This window comes from Melopsittacus undulatus, chromosome 6 (assembly GCF_012275295.1).
Source record: "Melopsittacus undulatus isolate bMelUnd1 chromosome 6, bMelUnd1.mat.Z, whole genome shotgun sequence".
Lineage (NCBI taxonomy): Eukaryota > Metazoa > Chordata > Aves > Psittaciformes > Psittaculidae > Melopsittacus > Melopsittacus undulatus.
The window spans coordinates 2,610,061-2,625,295 of NC_047532.1; the positions used below are offsets into that span (position 1 = coordinate 2,610,061).

The 15,235-nt window shown below is 47.0% G+C and overlaps 1 protein-coding gene and 1 long non-coding RNA gene across 2 annotated transcripts in view; both read left to right on the plus strand.

The window, feature by feature from the left end:
• Positions 1-99: 99 nt before the first annotated feature.
• On the plus strand, positions 100-5,314 carry LOC115945753 (uncharacterized). Its single transcript, XR_004079995.2, has 3 exons — positions 100-574; positions 2,214-2,314; positions 3,466-5,314. It is a non-coding gene; the product is annotated as an uncharacterized lncRNA (long non-coding RNA).
• Positions 5,315-10,669: 5,355 nt separating this feature from the next.
• Positions 10,670-15,235, plus strand: part of SH3BGRL (SH3 domain binding glutamate rich protein like) — a 32,917-nt gene continuing 28,351 nt past the window's right edge. The window contains exon 1 of the mRNA XM_031045055.2: positions 10,670-10,853. Within this exon, the coding sequence (XP_030900915.1) occupies positions 10,809-10,853 (45 nt within the window). The 5' untranslated portion in view covers positions 10,670-10,808. The remainder of the gene's footprint in view (positions 10,854-15,235) is intronic.

Here is a 15,235-nt window from a genome sequence, read left to right on the forward strand (position 1 = left end):
AAGGCGAGGAGGGGCGGGGCGGCGGCCGCGGCGCGAGCGACGCTGGCGGGCGGAGGGACGGCGGCGGTACGCTGTCTGCGCAGCGCCGCGGCCTAAAGAGCGCGGTGAATACGGCGCCGCCGGCGGAGCTAGCGCGGCCCGCGGAGAGGCAGCGGGGTCGGACACCCGTTAATGTCTCCGAACGGAGCCTCCGTGTCCTGCCCCGGTGGAGGCGGATTTTCACCTTCCCCCCCCCTCCGGTCGCTCCCTCCTCCTTCTCCGCGTTCCCCCCAGAGGCCAGGAAAGAAACTTCCCCGAAAGTTACCACAGGCCGCAGGACGACAACATGGCCGCCGCGCCGGGGGCCTCCATGCTGAGGGGAGCTCGGCCTCGCCGCCGAGAGCTGGCCGGCCACGCTGCCGCTGTGCTGTACCTGTTGGAAGGGGCCGCCGATCCCCCTGTGCCTCAGCCCCTTTGTCCGCCCCGGCCCTGCAGCGGCTGGGCAGGGGTGTTCTGGACCAGGCTGGGCTTTGAGAGCCCTTTGGTCTGTCAGAGGCGAGTGAGATCCTCCCTGGAGCTGGGCCTAGAGGCTGAGGTAGGCCATAAGGTGAAGCCTCGGACTTGTGCAGGGATCAAGGAGCGTTTGCTGTTATTTACATTGTAGCTAACGGTGATTTCTGTCAGGGTTTCCACCATATTTTTGTGTAGGGAGAGCAAAAGAAGTGTATTAATACCACCTTTAGGAGCAAAACACTTGGTAACTAAGCAGGAGCTGCTGCTCTAAAATTTGACTGTTCCTCCCAAAAGCCAGTCTAATCCCTCTCTAAAAACCTACAATAAAGGAGATTCTGCAGTCTTCCTAGGTGGCACGTTGCAGCACTCAGCTCTCCTTAAAGCACAAGGTTTTCCACAGCATCTAAACTGTATTTTGATTGTGGGTTTATGTTTCTTTGTCCAGTGTCCAGCAGATACAAAGAACAATTAATAAGCATTATTTTACACTATCTTACACTATCTAAAGATCCGGTGTCATCGCACATAATATTACCATATCCCCTGTTAAACTTCATTTTTCTGGCTGAACAAATTCTCTTAGGTGTCATGACCTCATAGGCTGTAATTCCTAACCCTTTTCTCTGGCTGGTCTGGACTATTCAACTTCCCATTCTTCCTTACACCTCTATCCCATAAGCAGGTTACTCAGGTAACCTACCTGAGCACGGCATTTGCCAACTTTGCAATAGCCTCATCGTGTTGGTTCAGACTCTTCCTGATCCCCTGTAATTCCCAGATCCCTTCCACTGCTGCTTCTGAACATCTGTTTCCCCCTGTTCTTGACAAATTCATGGTAACTTTCTGGTTTGTCACTTTTTACATTACCACATTCTCAAAGGGTTTATATGCCAATAGTTCATTGTCTTCCTGGACTTCAGAGTTGGGCTGAGCAGTTTTCCATGCACAGGGCCACTTTTTCTTCCCTTTAGTCAATGTAGAACTATCAAATGCCATGATTTTTGACTGGCCTAAACACTGGGAAGTGCATTGTCCAGGCACCTCAGTGTAACTGCATAACCAAATACAACCTAGTCTCTTTCCTGCTGCTACTTGTTGCTATCATCTTCCTAAAAAAGCTGTGTGGCAATTCACGTTATTTGAAGGCTGAAGTGAAGAAGATACAGCTTTTCTCTGTGTCTTCCTTTATTTGTTCCTCTTTTCTGTCAGTACTGAGATTTGTTTTGCTTTTCCTTCCAGTGTGTATAAATAGAGCATGTTCCTGTATGAGTGGATTTCTTTCTCATTACCTGTTAATAATGTCCCCTTCAAGTTCTCCTGTGCTGATCAAGATTTTAAATAGCATTTTCAATTGTTTTCTCCATCTTCTAAACTGAAAATTGTCTGAAACACATTTCGAGAGCTCTTGGTCTTCTTTCAAGAGCAAGAAGTTCAATAGCAATACTTTCAATAGCAGAAGCTCTTCATTACCAACAGGGTTTGTGCTGGTCTTGCATTTGTCAGTGACCTTGAGAGGTTTTGCCTCTCCCTACAGTTACTGTTTCATTCTGTCTATATAATCTGCTAAATCTTTGTTGAACTTCTGTGGAAAAGGAACAGGAATTTGTTGAAGAGTCTGTCAAGATCTTCTGAACAGCTTGCTTAACAGGTGGTTTGGTTGAATGCTTGGATTAAAATGGACAGATCTAAAATTCACTACCAATAACTTGCATTGTTTGCAGGAATGTCCTGCAGAGATGGAAACCCTGTTCCTGATGGAGAAGATCTGTAGCACCTGATGCATGTTTTCCTTGATCACCTGCCTGGCCTGAAGCAGATCAAGGTATTCCTTAATAAAGGTGAAATACACCAAAGTCACTCTTAGGTGACTGACTTCTAGCCTTCCCCAAATAGGCAGTTAGATACATTGCTTTCTTATTCCTTTGTGCTAAAATTCACTAAAGTTTTGAACATTAGGAGATTCCACCACAGGATCTCAGTGCTCTCATAGATCTCACAGTCATGCTCTTCAAGCCCAAGGCATTTTACTCCCTCATGCATTCATCTCTAATGCATGAAAACTTGGTCTTACTGAAGGGGCAGTGATTGTGCTGCTCTTCAACACTGCTGTCTCTGGAACAGCAGGGTGGCAGCATGGTGATGGCACAGTGAGGCTGCCCTTGCTGCCATGTGAAATCTGCTGTGATGCCTCCTGTTAAACCAGAAGCAGGCAGGATGCGGGCTTTGAACACATCCAGCCTTCAGCCTGGTTCATCTGACTGTGCAGCAGCCCCACAATCATGAGTTCATAGGCAAGGGAATTGGGATACTGTGTGTGCTCATAGTCATGGCACATATGACAACTAATATTAATACATCATTGTTTTGTGGCAATATATTACAAAGCACATTTTCCTGTTATGCATTTGAAGTGTCCTTTGGCCTTATTTTATATAACTTTTGGGATGAGTGGATTATCAATCTGTAGAAGATGTTTGTGCTTGGTTAATCTTGGACAGTTTGTCCTGGGTAAAAATTGATTTATGTTTCAAATTCAGTATTGATTGCAATGAAACATTTAGTGCTTATTAATTTGGGAACATGAGGGTGTAACTGTTGATTGGTTTAGGATTCTCATTGACTCTGTTCATCTTTACTTCAATAAAATTGTTGGCTTAGCTACAGCTGCCTAGCTGGTCTCTGTCAGTAAAGGGATGACTGCAGGCACCAAAGTAAATGGAGACTTATTAAACAGATAAAATACACATTAGAAGTTTCAGTCCATTGCAGCCAGACAAACTGACTGTCAGCAGCAAGTTTTTCTTTTAGTTACTTCTTTCTTCTAGTTTTGGTTCTTTAAAAGAAGTAATTCGGAAAAGCAGTCAAAGCTAAGACTGCTACTAAAATGAAGCCAGAAAAAGCACAAAAGAAAATGAGTAGTTTCATCAGCTGTTCAGTTGCCAACACATCTTTTATTTGCCTTTTCCTCCACAGTTCTCACACGGTGTGTGCTGCTGGACAGGTCTCAAACGTGTGATGGGTGCCTGTACGGTAACAGTTCTCTCTCTTCAAAAACAGAGGATGCGAGTAGAGAAAGACAAGTCAAAAGAGTGTCAAAAGTCATGTGTGTGGGTGAAGTGTTACTAGTTCATGGCCTTGCATGAAGCACTGCATGGAGTCCGGTCCCCAAAACTGCCTAGAGCTGTGCCCGGCAGCAGGGTCAGAGGGATGTGCCTTTAGTGCAAGGTCACACAGTGACAAAAACTGCAAATGCCATACTGGGATGTGTAAATAATACAGTGCTTAAACCAAGAATAACTTGCAGGGAGCTACAGGCAGGATTTGTCTATGCAAAAGCAGATGCTTACATTGGAGTAAGTTGTCTGGACTCTCTCTTGTCCACAGAGAAAAGCAGGCATCTTTGGGGTCTGGTGCACTCCATTCTAGGACAGGTGTTCAATCTGGCATTATAAACCAGAAAATATATTTCCTCACCTATCACAGAGGAGACTAACAGGTTCAGTGACTTCTCAACACAGAAATAATTGGAAGTCTGCCTTATAACACAGGTTTCACTCCATCAGCTCTAACTGAAGAGAGATGAAGACAAGGGAGGCTCAGTGGCAGAAACCACAACTGCAGTGGGAAATGCCCAATGTCTCCATATAGACCACAGAGCTGTTATGTCTGAGGCTGAAGGGTCAGACATTGTTAGCAACTTTTTATGGAGCAGCTGGTCAGGGAAGCCATGAAAGGAGAAGCAATTCTTGACTGAAGGCAGAGAACAGGACCTGACTACTCAGTCTCTGAATCAGTGACCATTACATATTTAAGAGTCACCGAGCTGATCAGAGCAACAAAAGCTAAAGAAATCTCCTGTTCTTAATTTTGGAAAGGGGAACTCTGTAACGGCGAGAAGGCCTCTTGCAAAAAGGTAAAAGGGGTAGCTAAAAGGGTAAGAGGGCTTTATGCAGTATAGAGCCAACTGAAAGACATCACATTGCAAGCTCTGACCAAATGCATATCCTCTGTCAAAGTATGTAGGAAGATCAAGGTTGGCTAAAAAAAACAAGCTAAAAAAATCAAACAGGGCTAAAAGACAGGACAAGGGAGGCTGTCAGAAGCAAAATGTTATTCTGCAAAAAAGCTGGACTTGGGTTCTGATGAGGAAAGCAGGAAGTTTGTAAGTGGAATGTAAAGCTACTTGTGTAAAAACAGTTTAACACACAACTTTAAAACAGGTTTAAAAGCATAAGAAGTAATTTTTCAGTCTTGTCAGCAGGAAGCCTGAAGGACGACTTCTAGAACTGGTCTGCTATCGAGGTGTAAAACGAATATACAGAAGACAGTACTGGAGCAGAAAACCCAAATGACTTCTTTGCTTCTGCATTGATTGTGGAGGAGGCTGGGTATGTTCCTGGACAGGAACTCACAAACTTGCCTGAGGATTGTCTTGAAGCATCAGTAAGGGTCACAATAAATCAACAAAGCAATTAAGGAACTCCCAAGACCTCTGTGACGGTGAATGCACGGGCTATCTCCAGGTATGTAAAAACTTCAAACAGTGGCATGGTATTTACCATATACTGATTTGCAGCTCCATTTCCCCTTCTCTCACCTTGCTCTGAGCTCACCGCAAGCAGGAACTGCAGATGTCTTGCTGGTCAGTGTGATGAAGGCAGGATTTAATGTTCAGACTACAGAACACTAAACACTGGGCTGGAGCCTAGTCCTGAGTCCTGAGGTCTCCAGCCCACGTCCTGAGTGGGAGCCAAGGAGCCAGGGAAACATATGGGCAGACTTCTGGATTGTGCCTTCTGCCTTTCAGGGCAGCAACCCTCTGTGAATGTCTAGTTCAATAAACCGGCCTAAATCGGCATGAAAAGTGGCTGTTCCTGTTATTCTGGCTGAAATCATGGTATCTGTAGTATTGCTTTCCATGAACTTCCCTCAGGTACTTCAGGGTTACTAAGTCCACTCCAGGAGCGCACACAGGGCTTATTAGAGCTGGGCTGGGTGGTGGCTCGGAGCGGTAGGATGGATGGAGCACAGGGACAGGGAGAGATTGAATGCTAAGCAGGGAGTTGTGCCCCTTTCTGGATGGAAGTCAGCAGAGGGACATGAAGGTGTCAGGGCAGGGAACAGTGACAATCCCCATGCAGTCTGCTGTAGCTAAGCCCTGTAACACTGCTGTCAATAATCATGTTGCAGCCTGGCTGGCTGGGCAGGCAGCAGCAGGGAGCCACAGCAGGATCTGGGGTCTGGCTGCTGATAGCCACCAAGCAGGCAATCCTGGCAGGAGCACAACCTCTGCTGCTGTCCTACTGCCAGTGCAAATGGACTGCTGGAGCCATCAAAGAAACACAGAGCCACCAGCCCTTGGACTATTTGGCACCTCGGGCTTCAGTTTAGGTGGAATTTTATGCATAAGTTGTAGTCTGCCAAAAGTATTTGAAATTGGTCTGGCCTTTGTCTTGGATAAGGCTTTGCACACCTGCCCAGATCAATGCTGGTAGGTACTGGATGCAAAAGGAACAAACCTGTAACAAACAGCCTGTGCAAAGGCCCCACATGACAACACAGCTGCTGCAGTGTGCTGGTGCATACCTAGAATCATCTTTTGGCTTGGTTTCATCCAAATACCATCAAATGAGCCCACCGTAAGGCTGGTCCAGGACTCTCGCATGTCACTGCACAGGCCATACTGCTGGGAGGTTCCCTCAGAGCGCGCTGCCAATCCCCACTGAGCATCAATACCCTAAAGCCCTGAAGTGGGTAGTGTTCAGCCCCTGGAAAGCCCCAAGCAACTTTGGTTCTGTAAATGCTGAACTGTTAGAACAGTACACATTACTGTGAGGATTAACATCACAGAATGGTTTGGGTTAGAAGGGCCGAGCCTGGCCAGCAGGGGGCGCGCCGCGGCAGCAGCGCCGGAGGGTCCCACGGTGGGACCCTGAGCCCCCTCTCACCCTTCACGTTCCTCGTGCTGGTGCCGAGGGATGCTGCTCGGATGGTGACCGCCCGGCACCATAACAGACTGGGTTGGGCTGGAAGGGACCGCAAAGCTCCTCCAGCTCCATCCCCTGCTACAGGCAGGGACACCTTCCACTGGAGCAGCTGCTCCAAGCCCCTGTGTCCAACCTGGCCTTGAGCACTGCCAGGGATGGGGCAGCCACAGCTTCTCTGGGCACCCTGTGCCAGCGCCTCAGCACCCTCATTGGGAAGATCTTCTGCCTAGAAACTCGTCTCAGTCTCCCCTCTGTCAGGTTAAAGCCATTCCCCCTTGTCCTGTCCCTACAGGCCCTGGTCCAAAGCCCCTGTCCAAATTTCTTGGCAGCCCCTTTAGGCACTGGAGCTGCTTTAAGGCCTCCTCAGAACCTTCCCTTCTCCAGACTGAAAAAGCCCAGCTCTCTCAGCCTGTCTCCATAGCAGAGCTGCTACAGCCCTAGTATCATCTTTGTGGCCTCCGGTGAACTCACTCAAGCAGGTCCATATCCCTCTTGTGCTGTTGCTCCAGCTGGAGCTGGATCAGGACTGCAGAGGGGGTCTCACCAGAGTGCAGTAGAGGGGGAGAATACCCTCCCTTAACCTGGTGCTCATGCTGCTAGTCATGCAGCCCCGGACTCAGTTGTCTTTCTGTGTTGCAGTCCAAGAGCAGTGTTGATTTACGTTGTGATTTATGTCATACAGGCACGCATCTCTGCCTCACAGGGACTGCAGCATAACTCCATTAGTTCCATTGTAACCAACAGATCGAAAGCACCAACACAGAATGCTGTATGTGTGCAGTGTGGTTACTTCCGCATGCAAACCGACTGCCATGTATCTTGAACAATTACATATAAACCCAGGTAAATCTAGCCTTGCTTTGTCTCCACATGAGAAGGAGAAGAAGCAAGTCTCCTAGACTGTCCCAGCCCCTTCCACAAACATGTTGGAGCAGGGGAGTGGAGTTTCCACCCATCATAAATCACCAGTGCTCTGGCACAGGCTGCAGCAGGATATGGCTCTGGCAGAGCATGGGTGAAGTCGGACGACCTACTCTGGCCCACAGTTTGCCTCCTGGCTCCAATTATTGCAAGCTTGATAGGCCGGGATCGGACATGAAGAATGGGTAGAGCTGACATCTCTTACCCATCACAGGTTCCTCCATTTCAGGAGTTCAGGCAGGTCCAGATTGTCCTCTCTAGCAACAGTAGAAACAGACAGAGAACAAAACCTGGTGCAGGCTCATGTTACTACACAAACACTTGCAGCTGAATTCTAAATGTGTTTCTCTTCATGGTCACAAAGAAGCTGTGGAGCAGTTGAAGCACATGTGCTTCCTGACCTTTTGTGCAGGAGGGGTTTTGCAGTTGATTACTGTGGTACCTTTCACTGTGAGCTTCTATGTTTGTTTTTAAAATGTGGCTTAGTTTGCCAGTACTTAGAAGCCCCCATGCTTGTCTGCAAGTGAACAAAAACCAAGTAGATCTTTGCCATTACTGGCAACGTCTTTATCTGGAATCCCTGGATGATTCCAGGGTGACCATCCATCGGAAAGGATCCTTTACATTCTGCATTCCACTGAGTCAGTGCCAGTGCTGACACTTAATAGTGCTGATTCATAATATATAAAATAATATAAACCAAAATCCAACTGTTTAGTTTTCATTCTAGTGGCAGTAATAAAGGATACAGCCTGACAAGATGGCCTTGTACAAACACACGCTAAGCAGCAAGTGCACAGAGGAGCTGAGGACAGTAATCATCATGGAATATTATATACAGACTGTTGTGTTGTCTGAACAAGAAAAGGACATTTTCCTCTTTGAGGCATAATATCAATTAATTGTGTTTGGGGCTTTGATCTACCTTGAGAAGGCTAATTAAACACTTCACAAGTGCTTAACAGTGAAAGCAAAAATAACACCAAGGATTTTGCATGAGTAGCCTGAGAATAAAAAGCATAGTGCTCTTCTGCCAAAGAGTAGAACATTTACTATTATGAATCAAGAAAACCTTGTAGTTTCAGTAATACTCAATTCATGTATTTCTCTTAACTAATAAATCTTCTTTCATGAAGATAAAATGCTTTCTAAAATACACTTTTGAGACTCATGATTATATCAGGGTTTTTAGTTGGCAGAAAGACTCCAGAAGGATTTGAACTGCAAGGAGCTGAGGTGTGTGACAAGGAGGGGAGGAGAGCTGGCCAGAGAGCAGCCAGCCAGCACCATGACGACTGAGCCCAAATAAACCTCACCATCCTGTTCTCCACCTGCATATTTCATCATCTCTGATAAGCAGTGGTTTCCACCTCTGGTGTTGCTTGTCTTGAATGTGATTATGGACTGGCACATAGTTGTGCTTTGAAGGAAAAGGGAATTACCAGGGCATTTCTCAAGCAGCTGCGGAGGCGGCTGTACAAACACATCTGAAGAAACATGCCTTGAAGAATTTTAATCTCCTGGACTTAACTTGGCTTGTTTTAAAGAGATTCAAAAGTACACAATTTATTATTATTACATTTTGAGATTCCCTGAACTGGGGGATTTGGTTTGTTTTGGGTTTTTTTTTGTGTGTGTACCATCATCCAAAGTAAACTTTGGTTTATTACTTTCTCAAAACATACATCCACCGCATGAGAGTCTCAAAGGTTTGGATAAGTAGAAAGCTGGAGAGGGACATTTAGAAGGGTGTGCAGTGATAGGACAAGGGGGAATGGCTTTAAGCTAGAAGAGGGGAGATTTAGATGAGATGCTAGGAAGAAATTCCTCACTGTGAGGGTGCTGAGGTGCTGGCACAGGGTGCCCAGAGGAGCTGTGGCTGCCCCATCCCTGGCAGTGCTCAAGGCCAGGTTGGACACAGGGGCTTGGAGCAGATGCTCCAGTGGAAGGGGTCCCTGCCTGTGGCAGGGGTTGGAGCTGGAGGAGCTTTAAGGTCCCTTCAGCCCAACCCAGTCTGGGATTCTGTAATTCTATAAGTACCATAAGCAATATCAAAATTAGGCATGTCATCCTCAAAATAGTTCTTTTTTCCTGTTAGATATTAATAAACCAAATATAGGTCTTTTTAATTTTAACTTTATTAATTGTTTCTTATCATTTCTGTGCTTACAAGAACCACTTGATGATCTGAAACCAGAAGGCTTCTTTTGTGTGAAAAAATAGTAATTTCAGAAATACCTCCTTTTTGCCACGAGCAGAACAAACGTGTTTCCTTCATCTTAACTTGTAGGTGGTAGAATTTCAGCTCGCTATGTTTATCACCGTATTTCCCATTTTCTGTGAAGTTGCTGTCAGAATGCATAGTAAAATATGTATAGGGGAATATTTGGAGTACCAGAGGCAAGTGGAAGACAGGTGCTAAATATAAATTTCCCTGAATAACATGTCACCATTCCTATAGCAATTAAGAATGCTTTGAGGCCTCATCCAGTGATCCCAATGAATACAAGCGATGCTGTGGAACTGCTGCACTGATGGCTGGCACCACCAGCCCTTGCACAGCCCATGTCCTGCATTAACCAAGCACAGCAACAAGTCCCCGGCCACGGCACAGACAAGAGCTGGCCAGGGAATGAACACGGAGGGGCAGCTCGTATCACCAGTGCCGATATGTGATTCTTAGGTGCTTTATTTGTGCTGCAGAGCCTTAACGTAATTATGGGAAGTCAAAGCAATGATCCGGATGCCAGCCTGTCTTTTGGCATGGACACATCACTCGGGCAGTTAACTTTCACGCTGGAATGAACTCTAAAAGGCAATTCTCAATGCCATTGCCCGGTAACATCTGCCCACCCCAGGCTCCTGTCACCCATGAGTGACCATCCAAGTGAAGGGGCACCCCCAGGCCGGCTCCATGCTCCCCACATAGCGAGAAGCACTCCTGCACCGAGGGCGAGGCCGGCAGCGGTGAAGGAGATGGCGACTTCCAGGGGCTGCGAGGGATGCGGAGCGGTAGCGACGGAGCCCACTCGAGCTCGGTCATCGTTGGGGATGCGGCCCCTTCCCGTCTGCAGGAGCCTCCCAACCGCTCCTCTGCCCCATAGACGCCGGCCCCCCGTCGGCTCAGCGGGGCTCCCCCCGCCCCATCTCGCGTGGTTCATCGGGAACTCGCCTCGCCCCTTTCTTTCTTCCTTTTCTTTCTCGCTTCTTCCTATTTTCTGTAACCGTTTCCCCCCTTCCGGGCCGGGCGGAGCTCACTGCGGGCCCGCAGCCCAGTGAGCGCAGAGCGGTGGGGCGGAGCGAGCCCCGGCCAGGCCTCCCGCAGCTCCAGCTCCATCCCGAGCCTCGCTGCGCCGTCCGCACTCACACACACACCCGGCTCCGCATCCGCATCCTGCCGCTCCCAGCATGGTCATCAAGGTTTACATCGCCTCCTCCTCCGGCTCCACAGCGGTAAGGGGCACCCCAGTAAAGTTGCACTGGGCGGGGGCCGGGGGTGGGCTCCCCTCGGGGCTGGGGTAAGCGGCTTCGCTCCGCCCGGTGGGAGCTCTGTGTGTGTGTGTGCAGCCGCCGGGAAGAGAATGCCATTTCCTTCGTGGATCCAAGGCTTCTGGGGCTCCCACTCGGCGGTCGGGAATCAGCGCCAGCCCCGTTTGGGGTTCCTGTTGGGGCTTATTTGTGTTGGTTTTATTCTCTCTCCTTCTTGAAGCTTATTTCTGGTGTCACCCATCGTGCCAGTGTTTGGTTGGGATGACTTTATTCCCTTTACATGGACTCGTGCATGGTGGCAGGCATGTGTGGCCGCTGTGTGAGTAGCTGTAGGTTCTTGCCATGTGGGAATACCGGGTTTCACTTTATGGCCCCAGTAGGCAGAGGCTGGTCGGGAGACCGCATTTTTCCAAAGGAAAATGAACTAGCAAACAGAAATACTGTGGGTTCATGCCTAAGTTCAGGTGTAGCTCGGAGCGGTAATGGACAAGGTTGTCTGATGTCTGCTTGAGCTGTGTCAAAGATGCTCCGAGTCTAACATCCAGAGGATTTTGTTACACTCAGTATGAATGTGCTACAGAGCTACCAAATGCCAGAGATGTAGAAAATGTCAACTATTGTGGTTAATGGTCAGTGACTTTTACTGTGAGCAGATAAAAGACTGGGCTGTTGCTCTGTGATGACTTTTCATGCCACTGCTATGCTGTATACATCAGGGGTAGGTTCCCAAACTTTCAGCTGATGGTGATGTACAGAAATCCTTCTCTGACTCAGTTCAGTCCAGTCTTCAGCAGATAAAATGCTATGTTGGTAAGCTTTGTTGATGGTTGTGATGCTGGAACCCCTTGTTTAGCTCTGATGCCCCACAGTGACAGCGTGCAGATGGCACAGGAGTGTGTGCCTCGGGTGTCCCTGCTGTTGAGTCATTTTTATTGTGTCACTGATGTGCTGATGGTGAAAAGCAGGTGAGTATCTGATGCTCATCTTGAAATCCCGAGTAGCTCATTCATGGGGGGGGGGTCCAAGGGATATCTGCTGGGTTTATACAAAACGATCATCTGGAGTGAAAGAAACAGCCATTAGTAAATTGAAGAAGTCATTCTTTCTGTCTCATACAGCTGTTAATAGGCTTCAAGTTGGCTGATTCGGTTGCTATAGATTTTTATCAGTGACCTCTTAATGGCAGTTATTGATTTCTGTCTGTCTGGTGATGCTGAACTCTGGGGGTGCAACCACTGATTTCAATCCTCTGTTTTCCTGCTCCTAAATTAGACTTTTAATTATTAGCTTGGTGGTTTGTGTGATGTTGTCTGGTCCCTGTGTGGATTGTATATGTTGCAAAGCTCGATTCTGACTGACTGCTGCCTTTTAGGCTCCTTTGTGAATCTTTGATGGTGGAATTTGAATGTAGCGTTGGCGTAGTCTGTTTTTGTGGGATTTGAGTGTAACATGCACATAATTGCTAGTTTTATGACGTCTGTGTGTACATATATATAGATACACTTGTGTCTAAAGCTGGTGCAGCTCAAGAAACCTTGTGGTAACAATCAGGGCTTACACGTTCTCGGTTTACTGAGTACACCGAGGGTGTTTCTGTTGGCAGGGCTCAGCGGAGTACCTCACAGAGTGGCTGTTTTCTTTCTGGTATAAGGATTTAATGGATATTTCAACCAGAAGTCAGGCAAGAGAGGCAGCTATCCACAGGGAAATGTGCTCTATGGAAGTGTTTTCATGGGTCTTAAGCCATTGGTGAGACAGGCTGTGCTTGGAGGACTAGAGGAGCCTTTGTGGATGCTCAGTTTGAAATAACCCACTCCAGGAATGGAAAATCCACATCAGAGGAGGTTGTTACAGAGAGATGCAACAGAGTCAGAGCTGTTCCCAGTGAAGGAACTGAACTGGCTAACGTCAGCCTTGTAAGGGCTCTCACTCCTGCTAAGTTGGCTTTATACTGCCAGTATATGTAATTACCATGTAATACATAATTATTATATTAATATATTAATTATTAATATAATATATTATTATAATTACCAGTATACATAATTACCATGTAATTTTGGTTTTTAAAAGGTTAATTTGCTTGAGTAGAAGCAAATCAGAAAGAAGTACAAGCTAACACAACTGCTCCATTGCTGTAAGTTGGTGAAGCTGTTGTGAGACTCCAGAAACACTGTTTCCTACTGAAGGGAAAAGTGGTTGAGATTGCTTCACACCTCAGCCAGGGGCTGTAAGTCTTGGAGGGTGCCCAAATTTTGTGGTCTTTTATTGGCTAAGTCATACTTTATTATGTAGTACAATTTGCCACATCATAGTGTATAAAATGTTTCCCCAGGGCACTGTTCTCCATATAGTTTATATTCAGTGGTGTGTACCTGGGAGGAAAAAGTATCTGGAGAAGCTCATGTCTAAGCAGAGGCATCTTACAAGGGATTTCTGGTGAAGTTCACTCAATTCCCATGTAAATGCATCATTCAGAGCCTGGGCATGGCTTTTACAGTGGCAAGTGTGACTGCTGAGCTGCCTCTCAATGGTCTCAGTGTTATCTTTGGTATGTTTCACTGACTGCAAAGTCCTGTGTTTGTACACGGTCATGGGGTTTGCTTTATGCTCTATATGGTAAAGGTGACTTTGTGTTTGGGTGGTTCATTGCCATAGGTCTAGAAGCAGAGATAACTGAATATCCTGGAAGTTTATAATTAAGGAATTACATTATAGCCTTCATCTGGCCTCCTGTTTGAATTTCACCCCAGAAGTTATCATGTGATAGTTACAGCACCAGTTTCCTGCTGTATTTGGAAGTCTTGCATGGAAAGTTGCCTTCTTTAATCTTTCTCAGCGTGAATGTTGTACTAGCAAGTCATGGGCCGAGACAAGGATGCATGGGGTGTGTTGTAATTATGAACATGAGCTGTAGACACCAAACCTGAAAATAGGCATTTGTAGCCTCTGTCCTGAAGAGTCTCTGCATGATGTGCAGTTGTAGTGAGCAGTGTTAGTATGTGACCGTGTTGGAGGCTAGGGATGTAAAAGGCAGACCAAATGTCACATTCAGAAGCACCCAAGCATTGACAAGAGCAGGGACTGCACAGGCTGTGAGAGTGATTTGGCTGTAGGCTTCTACTCCAATCCTTCAAGAGATGAAAGAAGAAGCCAAATAGTAATTAGACTCTCGCTCCTGGAAGAAAAAGGGTATAAGGAAGGAATAAGCTGAGTTGCACAAGTCCAGTCTGTGTTTTTCTCCATTAGCGTTTAGGTATTTGTTGCTTTTTGGGGAAGAAGGTGTTCCAGCTTCCCTGCAGCATCAGAAGCTCTTGTGTGCATCTTCGTGAAGGCATCTGTGTTCCCAGTTTTATTGATCTCCTGTGGAAAGGAGCTAGCTGTTAAAGTTCTTCTTGCTTTTATGAGTGTGCATTTGTTGCCAGCAACTGCACTGGTCTTGACTATGGGCTTGGAGAGAATGATGTTAGTTCGTCCAGTGTCCCTTTGCAAGCTCTGGGGGTGAGGATGAAACCTGGAGACTATGGCTATGGAAATGAAGTGCTAGCACCAAAGATGGTAGGCCAAGCTCTCCTTTATGCCCCCACCAGTGCTGTGGAAGCTCATGCATCCAACCCTGGTGTCCAGATGATCCTCAGAGCCAGGCACTTCACCTCTGTGTCTACAGCCTGTGCTTCCATCTCTCCCCCTCACTTGTATGGATGGCCCTGTGGGTGGTTTTCCTTCCTCACCTCCTACTGCAACTGTGGACATGGGAAAAGTAAGAGATGAGCTACGAATCAGTGTCAGAGTCCCCATGTTACATGTGGGGCTCACTGCTGCTTAGGGGTGGTGTTAGAGAGGAAAGGGGATTTGAGTTTATTTTCTCATTCACAGAGTTGGGGTTGTGAAGTGTTTTATGTTTTTCTTGTATTGTTTCTTGTTTGGGAAGGGATCTGGGTCTTCTCCTCCCCACCCATCAGGAAATAAAGAGGAAAGTATCCCGTGGTCTGGAGAATGAACAATTGCTCATAGTTACTCTTTTCTTTTCCCCCACATAACCCTGTAAGGCACAGGAGTGCTTTCTGGTGCTGCTGGGGATATATAGCCAGTGGCAAATGCTTTCTAGAGCATTACAGGTTGCACCTGAGGGAGATCAGTTCTGGGGAAGAGCAGCTGGAAACAAGCAGGATTGTGCATAACCACCAGCTCTTGTCTCTGTTCAGCAGCTCAGGGCTTTGGGAGCTCTGGTGAAGCCACTTCATCCTTCCAAGGCAATCCCAGTGATGAAAACACAGAGAGGCAGATATTGTACAAATACAAATAAATTATGTTTTTATATAACAGCCTTGCTGCCTGTTTTGGGT